We start from the raw sequence: 13950 nt of genomic DNA on the forward strand, positions 1-13950 counted from the left end.
CTGGTTTCAGGTTGTCTGTCTGTCTGGCCGTCTGGCCGTAGACGCAGTCTTGTGCGCACCATCTCTCCTTATCCCCTTGACAGAATTTAATGAAACTTCACACAAGTGATCAGTACCAACAGTAGTTGTGCATGGGGCATGTTAGGTTCTTTTAGAAAAAAAATTTGCAGAGTTATGGGACTTTGTTTTTTTGTTACTATAATGTATACATAGACACAATCTTGTGCACACCATCTCTCCTCAGCCCCTTGACACAATTTAATGAAACTTCACACAAGTGATCAGTACCAACAGTAGTTGTGCATGGGGCATGTTAGGTTCTTTTAGGAAAAAAATTTGCAGAGTTATGGGACTTTGTTTTTTTGTTACTATGCTATATACATAGACACAATCTTGTGTGCACCATCTCTCCTCATCCCCTTGACACAATTTAATGAAACTTCACACAAGTGATCAGTACCAACAGTAGTTGTGCATGGGGCATGTTAGGTTCTTTCAGCTACAAAAATTGCAGAGTTATGGGACTTTGTTTCTTGTTAACATACTATGTACATACAGTCTGCATATGCAATCTTGTGCGTGCCTAATCTACCAAACCCTTACACACAATTCAATGAAACTTCACACAAGTGATCAGTACCAACCCTAGTTGTGCACGGTGCATGTTACATTCTTTTAGATAAATATTCTGCATAGTTATGGGACTTTGTTTTTTGTTACTATACTGTATACATACAGTCTATATACATACAGTCCACATAATTATGCAATCTTGTGTGCGTCAAATTGCAATGTACTGTGTCAGTGCATGCGGGGGGGTACATTCATCACCTTTAGTGATAGCTCTAGTTTGTGATGCTCATAGCTCAAAAATTATATTGCCTAGAATGATTAATTCTTTTTCATGAAATGTATTTTGAGGCTATACCCCATTAAGACTGCAAACATTTGAATTATTGCCCCTTATTTGTGACTAATGTACCAGTGGGGGTTGGGGGGAGTGGGGCACACTCTGTGTCCTACAGACACATTCTAGTTGTAAAGTTTATTATGTCTGATATATTGTTTTTGCCCTGTCCATCCGTACGTACTTACGTCACACTTCATTTCCGATCAATAACTGGAGAACCATTTGATCTAGAACGTTCAAGCTTCATAGGGTTGTAGGGTTGCTGGAGTAGATGACCCCTATTGTTTTTGGGGTCACTCCATCAAAGGTCAAGGTCACAGGGGCCTGAACATTGAAAACCATTTCCGATCAATAACTAGAGAACCACTTGACCCAGAATGTTGAAACTTCATAGGATGATTGGTCATGTAGAGTAGATGACCCCTATTGTTTTGGGGGTCACTCCATTAAAGGTCAAGGTCACAGGGGCATGAACATTGAAAACCATTTCTGATCAATAACTTGAGTACCACTTGACCCACAATGTTGAAGTTTCATAGGATGATTGGTCATGTAGAGTAGATGACCCCTATTGATTTTGGGGTCACTCTATTAAAGGTCAAGGTCACAGGGGCCTGAACAGGGAAAACTGTTTCCGGTCAGTAACTTGAGAACCACTTGACCCAGAATAGTGAAACTTCATAGGATGATTGGTCATGCAGAGTAAATGAACCCTATTGTTTTTGGATTACTCCTTTAAAGGTCAAGGTCACAGGGGCCTGAACATTGATAACCATTTCCAATCAATAACTTGAGAACTTCTTGATCCAGAATGTTGAAACTTCATAGGATGATAATGAACATGCAGAGTAGATGACCCTTATTGATTTTGGGGTCACTCTGTTAAAGATCAAGGTCACAGGAGCCTGAACATGGAAACAATAACTTGAGAAGCATTTGACCCAGAATGTTGAAACTTCATAGGATGATTGAATATGCAGAGTAGATGACCCCTATTGATTTTTGGGTCAGTCTATTAAAGGTCAAAGTCACAGGGGCCTGGTCATGTAAAATCATTTCCTGAAAATAACTTGAGAACTACTTGACCTAGATTGTTGAAACTTAATAGGATGATTGCACATGCCGAGTAAATGACCCCTATTTATTTTGGGATCACTTGATCAAAGGTCAAGGTCACAGGAGCCTGAACAGTGACTTGAGAACCACTAGGCCAGGAGTGTTGAAACTTAGCTGGATGACTGGACATATGATCCTTATTGCAGCCAACCATCAGTGTCTCTTTTACTTTTGCTCCTGACCCCTATTGACTTCTTGCCTATACGACTTTGCATTGGGGGAGACATGCGCTTTTTATGCCCCCAAAGGGAGGCATATTAGTTTTCAACTGTCCGTCCGTTAGTTCGTTCGTTCGTTAGTCACAACGTTAACTTTTTGCACGAAGGTACTTTACTTGCGAACCACTGCACTCAGGACCTTCAGACTTCACATGCTGATAGTACTTATTGAGTACACCACCCCTACTGACTTTGGGGTCACCAGGTCAAAGGTCAAGGTCACAGAGGCCAACGTTAACTTCTTGCATGAAGGCACTTTACTCGCGAGCCACTGCACCCAGGACCTTCAAACTTCACGTGCTGATAGTACTTATTGAGTACACCACCCCTACTGACTTTGGGATCACCAGGTCAAAGGTCAAGGTCACAGAGGCCAACATTAACTTTTTGCATGAAGGCACTTTACTTGCGAACCACTGCACCCAGGACCTTCAAACTTCACATGCTGATAGTACTTACTGAGTACACCACCCCTACTGACTTTGGGGTCACCAGGTCAAAGGTCAAGGTCACAGGGGCCAATGTTAACTTTTTGCATGAAGGCACTTTACTCGCGAACCACTGCACCTAGGACCTTCAAACTTCACATGCTCATAGTACGTATTGAGTACACCACCCCTACTGACTTTGGGGTCACCAGGTCAAAAGTCAAGGTCACAGGGGCCAAAGTTAACTTTTTGCATGAAGGCACTTTACTCGCGAACCACTTCACCCAGGACCTTCAAACTTCACATGCTGATAGTACTTATTGAGTACACCACTCCTACTAACTTCGGGGTCACCAGGTCAAAGGTCAAGGTCACAGGGGCCAACGTTAACATTTTGCATGAAGGCACTTTACATGCAAACCACTTCATTCAGGACCTTCAAACTTCACATGCTGATAGTACTTATTGAGTACACCACTCCTACTGACTTTGGGGTCACCAGGTCAAAGGTCAAGGTGCTGCGGGGCACATTTGTCACCATTAGTGACAGCTCTTGTTTACAAAAGCATCTTCTAGTTTTCTTTCTGCATTGCAGTTTTTTGACGATGCTCCAGTTTTCAGAATTCCTGGCCGACGGTTCCCAGTTGATATTTATTATACTAAGGTAAGTTGACATTTTTTTTCAAAAGTGTAAGTACAGAATCAAGACCTATTTATTTCAAATATGCAGGTAAAATAGACTTGCTGTGGTTGTTTCCTGGAATATCTTTGTACGTTTGTTTAACCTTTACCCTGCTAAATTTCTAAAATGGACTGGTCTATCATTCAATTGTAGCAGTACCATTTATTAGCTCACCTGTCACATAGTGACAAGGTGAGCTTTTGTGATCACCCTTCGTCCGTCGTCAGTCTGTGCATCCGTCCGTGCGTGCGTGCGTCAACAATTTCGTGTCTGCACGATAGTGGTTTCGTTTATGATTTTATTTTAACCAAGCTTGCACACAACTTGTATCACCATAACATCTCGGTTCCTTTCTTGAACTGGCCAGATCCCATTATGGGTTCCAGAGTTATGGCCCCTGAAAGGGCCAAAATGAGCTATTTTGACCTTGTCTGCACAATAGCAGCTTTATTTGTGATTTGATTTTTACCAAACTGGCACACAACTTGTATCACCATAAGATCTTGGTTCCTTTCTTGAACTGGCGAGATTCCTTTGTGGGTTTCAGAGTTACGGCCCCTAAAAGGGCCAGAATTAGCTATTTTGACCTTGTCTGCACAACAGCAGCTTCGTTTATGATTTGAATTTAATCAAACTTGCACAAAACTTGTGTCACCATAAGATCTTGATTCCTTAGTTGAACCGGCCAGATCCCTTCCTTAATGTGTTCCAAAGTTATGGCCCCTAAAAGGGCCAGAATTAGCTATTTTGACCTTGTCTGCACAATAGCAGCTTCATTTATGATTCGATTTTAACCAAACTTGCACACAACTTGTATCACTACAAGATCTTGATTCCTTTCTTGAACTGGCCAGATTTCTTCATGGGTTCCAGAGTAATGGCCCCTTAAAGGTCCAAAATTGGCTATTTTGGCTTTTGCAGCCATATAGAGACTTCATTTATGGTTTTATTTGATAAAAACTTCCAAAATAACTTCAACAACAATAATTCTTGGATTCCATGACAAGTCAGATCCAAGCGTAGGTCCAGAGTTATTTTATATCTGATTACCTCCCCTGATTGTAATCAAAATGGATTTATATCAGTAAGTACTTATAGGACTTATTTGAAATTTCATTTAGTTGGACTGAGCCAATCTGGGTAGATAACTATGGACTGATTTTATGTCAAACTACTTCCCTTTATTTCAAATTAAAATGGGTATATCTCCGTAACTAATGAAGATACTGATCTGAAATTTCATTTATGTCAACAGATTTATTCGGCAGATCCTTCTTTTGTTCACTTACAATAAAAAAAATTTTCAATTACTTCCCTTTTACGTTACTATAAATAGCTTATTTTTAGTAACTTTTTTGTTATTGGCCATAGGGAAAAACCGAGACCACTTTTCTGTGGTACAACATGGATGGTACCTCCAATTTTTAGGTGTATTTTGACATATCTGTACCTTATAAGAATTTTTTTTTTTTTTTGGTTAAATTTCTTCCCTTTGTTCTTCTGGTCCTCAAGTGCAATGATAACAGGTGAGCGATATAGGGCCATCATGGCCCTCTTGTCTGTTGAAGGGGTGTTCAGTGAAAATTTACAGACTGAATAGCAAACAATGCAGAACATGTTCAGCCATCGAGGATGTGCAGGCTGATCTTGGTCTGCACTGGTCGCAAAGGCAAAATCACTAGCGGGCTAGAGATTAACTACCATTTACTCATAAACACGCAGTAATAAAACAAATTATATGGAAGACAAACATAAAAGTTGCACTGTTGAGCTCCTGTGTGTTGTCTGAGAATTGAACATGATGACAGTTAGTTTTGACTGGCATATTTGATACACAATGTATTTTTTAGCTCACCTAAGCACGAAATGCTCAAGGTGAGCTTTTATAATCGCCCTGTGTCGGTTAGTCATCTGTCGTCAGTCACCTGTCGTCATCAACAATATGACTGTTAACACTCTAGAGGTCACAATTTTAGCCTAATCTTAATCATAATGAAACTTGGTCAGAATGTTACCCTCAATAAAATCTTGAACGAGTTCGATATTTGGTCATCTGAGGTCAAAAACTAGGTCACCTGGTCAAATCCAAGGGAAAGCTTTTTAACACTAGAAGTCACAATTTTGGCCCAATCTTAGTGAAGCTTGGTCAGAAAGTTACCCTCAATAAAGTCTTGGACGAGTTTGATTTTGGGTCATCTGGGGCCAAAAACTAGGTCAAATCATAGGAAAAGCTTGTTAACACTGTAGAGGCCACATTTATGACTTTATCTTCATGAAACTTTGTCAGAATGTTATCTTGAAGATCTGAAGGTCCAGTTTGAATCGGGGGTCATGTAGGATCAAAAAGTAGGTCACCAGGTCAAATCAAAGGAAAAGCTAGTTAACACTGTAGAGGCGACATTTATGACCATATCTTAATGAAACTTGTTCAGAATGGTTATTTTGATGATCTATAGGTCGGGTTCAAATCTGGGTCAGGTAGGGTCAAAAACAAGGTCACTAGGTCAAATCAAAGGAAAAGCTTATTAACACTCTAGAGGCCACATTTATGACTGTATCTACATGAAACTTAGTCAGAATATTAATCTTGATGATCTTTAGGTCAAGTTTGAATCTGGGTCATGTGGGGTCAAAAACTAGGTCACCAGGTCAAATCAAAGGAAAAGCTAGTTAACACTGTAGAGGCCACATTTATGACCATATCTTAATGAAACTTGTTCAGAATGGTTATTTTGATGATCTATAGGTCAAGTTCAAATCTGGGTCAGGTAGGGTCAAAAACAAGGTCACTAGGTCAAATCAAAGGAAAAGCTTATTATCACTCTAGAGGCCACATTTATGACTGTATCTTCATGAAACTTAGTCAGAATATTAATCTTGATGATCTTTAGGTCAAGTTCGAATCTGGGTCATGTGGGGTGAAAAACTAGGTCACCAGGACTGGTCAAATCAAAGGAAAAGCTAGTTAACACTTTAGAGGCCACATTTATGACCATATCTTAATGAAACTTGGTCAGAATGTTAATCTTGATGATCTTTGGGTCAATAGGTCAGGTGAGTGATACAGATTTGCTCTTGTCTGTCCGTCCAAAGTTCGTGACGCACCTAGCTCAAAAAGTATTCGATATAAATTGATGATTTCTTGCATGTGTCTTTATCATGATATGAAATTGTGCACCTCCTATTTTTCATCTGGGTCTGCCCCTTATTGTCAGAGTTATAGCCCCTGAAATAGTCAAAAATGCACATTTTCACCTTGTAACACGCCTAACTCAAAAAATATTACATGCAAATTGATTAAACCTTGCATGAGTCTTTATAATGATACAAACTTGCACACCTTCAATTTTTAGTCAGCCTCCGCCCCCTATTTTCAGAGTTATGGCCTTTGAAAAATGCACATTTTCACCTTGTGACACACATAGCTCAAAAAGTATTACATATAAATTGATGTGTTTGTGATGCTCATAGCTCAAAAAGTATATGGCCTAGAGTAATGAATCCTTTTCATAAAATGTTTCTTGAGGCAAACATTTAAATTATTTCCCCTTATTTCTGACAAATGTGTCAGTAGGGGGCACATCCTGTGTCCTACAGACACATTCTAGTTTGCTTTTTTCATTGTATCACAAACTTTCCCAAGACAACTGGCCATGTGACCAAAATCATTGTTAGCAAACATAATATGGTTTTATTCATTTGTCCCCCTAATACTCCCCAACCCCACCTTTATCCCACTTTGGATTGGGGAGGGTGAGAGGTTCTAAAAATTTTCCTTCATGCATAGATTCAACTGACAAAATTTGTTCCATCAATAGTAAATTATTTTTAAGTATTATTCACCAAACATTATAGGGATGTAAATCAACATACGAAACTGTTAACTTGGGGTTGAGGTTTGACAATTCAGTTATGGCCTGCAAAAATATGAATTGGAGGATCTAAAACATGATAAGAATAACCAAAGTTGGTAAGCAATAAGTAAACAAAGTAATGGCTATGTGTCTCATTCAAAAATGCTTCTTTGAGAAAATAATACTATGTAGGGAGATATTAATGTTTTTATTTTATTAATAATGCAAGAAAAAGAATCAAACACTTGAAATTTTGTATGGAACTATCTCGCTTTCAGGTAACTCACAGTTTAGGCAGTAACTCAGTGCAGCTTCATTACTTTGTAAGCAGTGGCCTTCCTACAACTAGTGAAAAAGTAAAAAAAATATAACAGAAGCGTAATACTGCTAAGTGTAATACTGAAATTAATGAAAAGTCTCTTTTTAAAGAAGTAAAAAATATAAGCATCTAGATATATCAGTGAAAGAATTCCAATCTTCCAATCCAGGTTTCAGTTTCACTATGTGGTATTTTTCTGTTTACAGGCCCCTGAAGCAGATTATATAGATGCAGCTGTGGTCTCGGTTCTACAGATACACTGTACACAAGATGAAGGTGATATTCTTGTTTTTCTTACTGGACAGGAGGAAATAGAGACAGTCAGTGAAATGTTAACTGTAAGTGGGAATTAAAGGTTCATTCTTAGCAGTTACTCGTTGACATGGTATTGTTACTCATTGCCATGGTAGAATCACAGAGTCTCATTTGCATTGTATGGTTACTCATTGACATAGTCTCATCTGTCAGAGGACACAGTTCCATATGTTTACTGTTGGTTACTTTCTTTTTTCAATGGGCATGGACATAATATATATATAAGTAGTAATGTTGCCCTTCAATCCAACTGGTAAAAAGGTTTCCTTTATATGAAACTTTTTTTTACCTGCTAAATTGAACATAAGACTTCCTTGTTTATTATTTATATTCATACAAAATTAAAAATAATTTTATTGCTGTTTGTAAAAGGACATTGTGTGATTTCAATTACCATTATCTTCAAGTAACCTTAAAAATACAATTTCTACTAAACTTTAATGGAAAGAAAAATATGACCCTAAAAAATGAATAACAAGAGGACCATGATGGTCCTGAATCGCTCACCTGTTCCCACATGACCCAGTTTTGAACTGAGTATGACATTGTTTTTAGCTCACCTGTCACAAAGTGACAAGGTGAGCTTTTGTGATCGCGCGGTGTCCGTCGTCCGTCCGTGCGTCCGTAAACATTTGCTTGTGACCACTCTAGAGGTCACATTTTTCATGGGATCTTTATGAAAATTGGTCAGAATGTTCATCTTGATGATATCTAGGTCAAGTTCGAAACTGGGTCACGTGCCTTGAAAAACTAGGTCAGTAGGTCTAAAAATAGAAAAACCTTGTGACCTCTCTAGAGGCCATATATTTCATAAGATCTTCATGAAAATTGGTCAGAATGTTCACCTTGATGATATCTAGGTCAAGTTCGAAACTGGGTCAAGTGGGTTCAAAAACTAGGTCAGTAGGTCTAAATATAGAAAAACCTTGTGACCTCTCTAGAGGCCATATTTTTCATGAGATCTTCATGAATATTGGTCAGAATGTTTATCTTGATGATATCTAGGTCAAGTTCGAAACTGGGTCAAGTAGGGTCAAAAACTAGGTCATTAGGTCTAAAAATAGAAAAACCTTGTGACCTCTCTAGAGGCCATATTTCTCAATGGATCTTCATGAAAATTGGTCAGAATGTTCACCTTGATGATATCTAGGTCAGGTTCGAAACTGGGTCACGTGGGGTTAAAAACTAGGTCAGTAGATCTAAAAATAGAAAAACCTTGTGACCTCTCTAGAGGCCATATTTTTCATGAGATCTTCATGAATATTGGTCAGAATGTTCACCTTGATGATATCTACGTCAAGTTCGAAACTGGGTCATGTTGGGTCAAAAACTAGGTCAGTAGATCTAAAAATAGAAAAACCTTGTGACCTCTCTAGAGGCCATATTTCTCAATGGATCTTCATGAAAATTGGTCAGAATGTTTATCTTGATGATATCTAGGTCAAGTTCGAAACTGGGTCACGTGCGGTCAAAAACTAGGTCAGTAGGTCTAAAAATAGGAAAACCTTGTGACCTCTCTAGAGGCGATATTTTTCAATGGATCTTCATGAAAATTGGTCAGAGTGTTTACCTTGAAGATATCTAGGTCAAGTTTGAAACTGGGTCACGTGGGGTTAAAAACTAGGTCAGTAGATCTAAAAATAGAAAAACCTTGTGACCTCTCTAGAGGCCATATTTTTCATGAGATCTTCATGAATATTGGTCAGAATGTTCACCTTGATGATATCTAAGTCAAGTTCGAAACTGGGTCACGTGGGTTCAAAAACTAGGTCAGTAGGTCTAAATATAGAAAAACCTTGTGACCTCTCTAGAGGCCATATTTTTCATGAGATCTTCATGAATATTGGTCAGAATGTTTACCTTGATGATATCTAGGTCAAGTTCGAAACTGGGTCAAGTAGGGTCAAAAACTAGGTCATTAGGTCTAAAAATAGAAAAACCTTGTGACCTCTCTAGAGGCCATATTTCTCAATGGATCTTCATGAAAATTGGTCAGAATGTTCACCTTGATGATATCTAGGTCAGGTTCGAAACTGGGTCACGTGGGGTTAAAAACTAGGTCAGTAGATCTAAAAATAGAAAAACCTTGTGACCTCTCTAGAGGCCATATTTTTCATGAGATCTTCATGAATATTGGTCAGAATGTTCACCTTGATGATATCTAGATCAAGTTCGAAACTGGGTCATGTTGGGTCAAAAACTAGGTCAGTAGATCTAAAAATAGAAAAACCTTGTGACCTCTCTAGAGGCCATATTTCTCAATGGATCTTCATGAAAATTGGTCAGAATGTTTATCTTGATGATATCTAGGTCAAGTTCGAAACTGGGTCACGTGCGGTCAAAAACTAGGTCAGTAGGTCTAAAAATAGGAAAACCTTGTGACCTCTCTAGAGGCGGTATTTTTCAATGGATCTTCATGAAAATTGGTCAGAGTGTTTACCTTGAAGATATCTAAGTCAAGTTCGAAACTGGGTCACGTGGGTTCAAAAACTAGGTCAGTAGGTCTAAATATAGAAAAACCTTGTGACCTCTCTAGAGGCCATATTTTTCATGAGATCTTCATGAATATTGGTCAGAATGTTTACCTTGATGATATCTAGGTCAAGTTCGAAACTGGGTCAAGTAGGGTCAAAAACTAGGTCATTAGGTCTAAAAATAGAAAAACCTTGTGACCTCTCTAGAGGCCATATTTCTCAATGGATCTTCATGAAAATTGGTCAGAATGTTCACCTTGATGATATCTAGGTCAGGTTCGAAACTGGGTCACGTGGGGTTAAAAACTAGGTCAGTAGATCTAAAAATAGAAAAACCTTGTGACCTCTCTAGAGGCCATATTTTTCATGAGATCTTCATGAATATTGGTCAGAATGTTCACCTTGATGATATCTAGGTCAAGTTCGAAACTGGGTCATGTTGGGTCAAAAACTAGGTCAGTAGATCTAAAAATAGAAAAACCTTGTGACCTCTCTAGAGGCCATATTTCTCAATGGATCTTCATGAAAATTGGTCAGAATGTTTATCTTGATGATATCTAGGTCAAGTTCGAAACTGGGTCACGTGCGGTCAAAAACTAGGTCAGTAGGTCTAAAAATAGGAAAACCTTGTGACCTCTCTAGAGGCGGTATTTTTCAATGGATCTTCATGAAAATTGGTCAGAGTGTTTACCTTGAAGATATCTAGGTCAAGTTCGAAACTGGGTCACGTGGGGTTAAAAACTAGGTCAGTAGATCTAAAAATAGAAAAACCTTGTGACCTCTCTAGAGGCCATATTTTTCATGAGAGCTTCATGAATTTTGGTCAGAATGTTCACCTTGATGATATCTAAGTCAAGTTCGAAACTGGGTCACGTGGGGTTAAAAACTAGGTCAGTAGGTCTAAAAATAGAAAAAACCTTGTGACCTCTCTAGAGGCCATATTTCTCAACGGATCTTCATGAAAATTGGTGAGAATGTTCAGCTTGATGATATCTAGGTCAGGTTTGTAACTGGGTCATGTGCGGTCAAAAACTAGGTCAGTAGGTCGAAAAATAGAAAAACCATGTGACCTCTTTAGAGGCCATATTTTTCATGAGATCTTCATGAAAATTGGTGAGAATGTTCACCTTGATGATATCTAGGTCAAGTTTAAAAGTGGGTCACGTGCCTTCAAAAACTAGGTCATTAGGTCAAATAATAGAAAAACCTTGTGACCTCTCTAGAGGCCATATTTTTCAATGGATCTTCATGAAAATTGGTCAGAATTTTTTATCTTGATGATATCTAGGTCACATGTGCTCAAAAACTAGGTCACTATGTCAAATAATAGAAATAACGACATCATACTCAGTTCAACACTGGGTCATGTGGGGATAGGTGAGCGATTCAGGACCATCATGGTCCTCTTGTTTCTATTATTTGACATAGTGACCTAGTTTTTGAGCTCATGTGACCCAGTTTTGAGCCTGACCTAGATATCATCAAGATAAAAATTCTGACCAATTTTCAAGAAGATCCATTGAAAAATATGGCCTCTAGAGAGGTCACAAGGTTTTTTTATTATTTGACCTACTGACCTAGTTATTGACCGCACGTGACCCAGTTTCAAACTTGACCTAGATATCATCAAGATGAACATTCTGACCAATTTTCATGAAGATCCATTGAAAAATATCGCCTCTAGAGAGGTCACAAGGTTTTTTTATTATTTGACCTACTGACCTAGTTATTGACCGCATGTGACCCAGTTTCAAACTTGACCTAGATATCATCAAGGTGAACATTCTGACCAATTTTCATGAATATCCATTGAAAAATATGGCCTCTAGAGAGGTCACAAGGTTTTTTTATTATTTGACCTACTGACCTAGTTACTGACCGCACATGACCCAGTTTTGAACTTGACCTAGATATCATCAAGATGAATATTCTGACCAATTTTCATGAAGATCCATTTGAAAGTATGGCCTCTAGAGAGGTCATAAGGTTTTTCTATTTTTAGACCTACTGACCTAGATTTTGACCACAGTTGACCCAGTTTCGAACCTGACCTAGATATCATCAAGATGAACATTCAGACCAACTTTCATACAAATCCCATGAAAAATACAGCCTCTAGAGAGGTCACAAGGTTTTTCTATTTTTAGCTCACCTGAGCAATGCTCAGGTGAGTTTTTGTGATCACTCGATGTCCGGCGTCTGTCTGTCGTCTGTCGTCTGTCTGTCGTCTATCAACATTTAGCTTGTGTATGCGATAGAGGCTGTATTTTTCAACTGATCTTCATGGAATTTGGTCAGAATGATTATCTTGATGAAATCTAGGCCAAGTTCGAAACTGGGCCATCTGGGGTCAAAAACTAGGTCATTAGGTCAAATCAAAGAAAAACCTTGTGTATGCGATAGAGGCTGTATTTTTCAATAAATCTTCATGAATTTTGGTCAGAATGATTACCTTGATGTTATTTAGGCCAAGTTCGAAAATGGGTCATCTGGGGTTAAAAACTAGGTCACTAGGTCAAATCAAAGAAAAACCTTGTGTATGCAATAGAGGCTGTATTTTTCAATTAATCTTCATGAATTTTGGTCAGAATGATAACCTTGATGAAATCTAGGCCGAGTTTAAATATGGGTCATCTGGGGTCAAAAACTAGGTCACTAGGTCAAATAAAAGAAAAACCTTGTGTACGCGATAGGGGCTGTATTTTTCAATTAATCTTCATGAATTTTCGTCAGAATGATTACCTTGATGAAATCTAGGCCGAGTTTGAAAATGGGCCATCTGGGGTCAAAAACTAGGTCACTAGGTCAAATCAAAGAAAAATCTTGTGTATGCGATAGAGGCTGTATTTATCAATTGATCTTCATGAATTTTGGTCAGAATGATTACCTTGATAAAATCTAGGCCGAGTTCGAAAATGGGTCATCTGGGGTCAAAAACTAGGTCACTAGGTCAAATCAAAGAAAACCCTTGTGTATGCGATAGAGGCTGTATTTTTCAATTAATCTTCATGAATTTGCTCAGAATGATTACCTTGATAAAATCTAGGCAAAGTTCAAAAATGGGTCATCTGGGGTCAAAAACTAGGTCACTAGGTCAAATCAAAGGAAAACATTGTGTATGTGATAGAGGCTGTATTTTTCAATTAATCTTCATGAATTTTGGTCAGAATGATTGCCTTGATGAAATCTAGGTCAAATTTGAATATGGGTCATCTGGGTTTAAAAACTAGGTCACTAGGTCAAATCAAAGGAAAAGCTTGTATATGCGATAGAGGCTGTATTTTTCAATTGATCTTCCTGAAATTAAGTCAAAATGATTACCTTAATGAAATCTAGGCCAAATTTGAAAATGAGTCATCTTGGGTCAAAAAGTAGGTCACTAGGTCAAATCAAAGGAAAACCTTGTGTATACGATAGAGGCTGTATTTTTCAATTGATATTCATGAAATTTGGTCAGAATGATAGCCTTGATGAAATCTAGGTCAGGTTCTAATATGGGTCATCTTGAGTCAAAAACTAGGTCACTAGGTCAAATCAAAGAAAATATTTACTTATACTCAATATTTTTGCTCCAATTTTAATGATAATTGGTCAGAATATTTTTTTCCATGAAATCACTAGGTCAAACATGTTT

At 38.2% G+C, this 13950-nt stretch overlaps 1 protein-coding gene across 9 annotated transcripts in view; it reads left to right on the plus strand.

Moving 5' to 3' along the window:
- The window catches only part of LOC123530508 (pre-mRNA-splicing factor ATP-dependent RNA helicase DHX16-like), a 213701-nt gene that overhangs the window by 159489 nt on the left and 40262 nt on the right, over window positions 1–13950 (plus strand). For all 9 annotated transcript variants that reach the window (XM_053521852.1, XM_053521853.1, XM_053521854.1 and 6 more), the window contains 2 exons: window positions 3268–3336; window positions 7734–7865. In XM_053521852.1, the coding sequence (XP_053377827.1) occupies window positions 3268–3336; window positions 7734–7865 (201 nt within the window). The remainder of the gene's footprint in view (window positions 1–3267; window positions 3337–7733; window positions 7866–13950) is intronic.

This window comes from Mercenaria mercenaria, chromosome 13, assembly GCF_021730395.1.
Source record: "Mercenaria mercenaria strain notata chromosome 13, MADL_Memer_1, whole genome shotgun sequence".
Taxonomy (NCBI): Eukaryota; Metazoa; Mollusca; class Bivalvia; order Venerida; family Veneridae; genus Mercenaria; species Mercenaria mercenaria.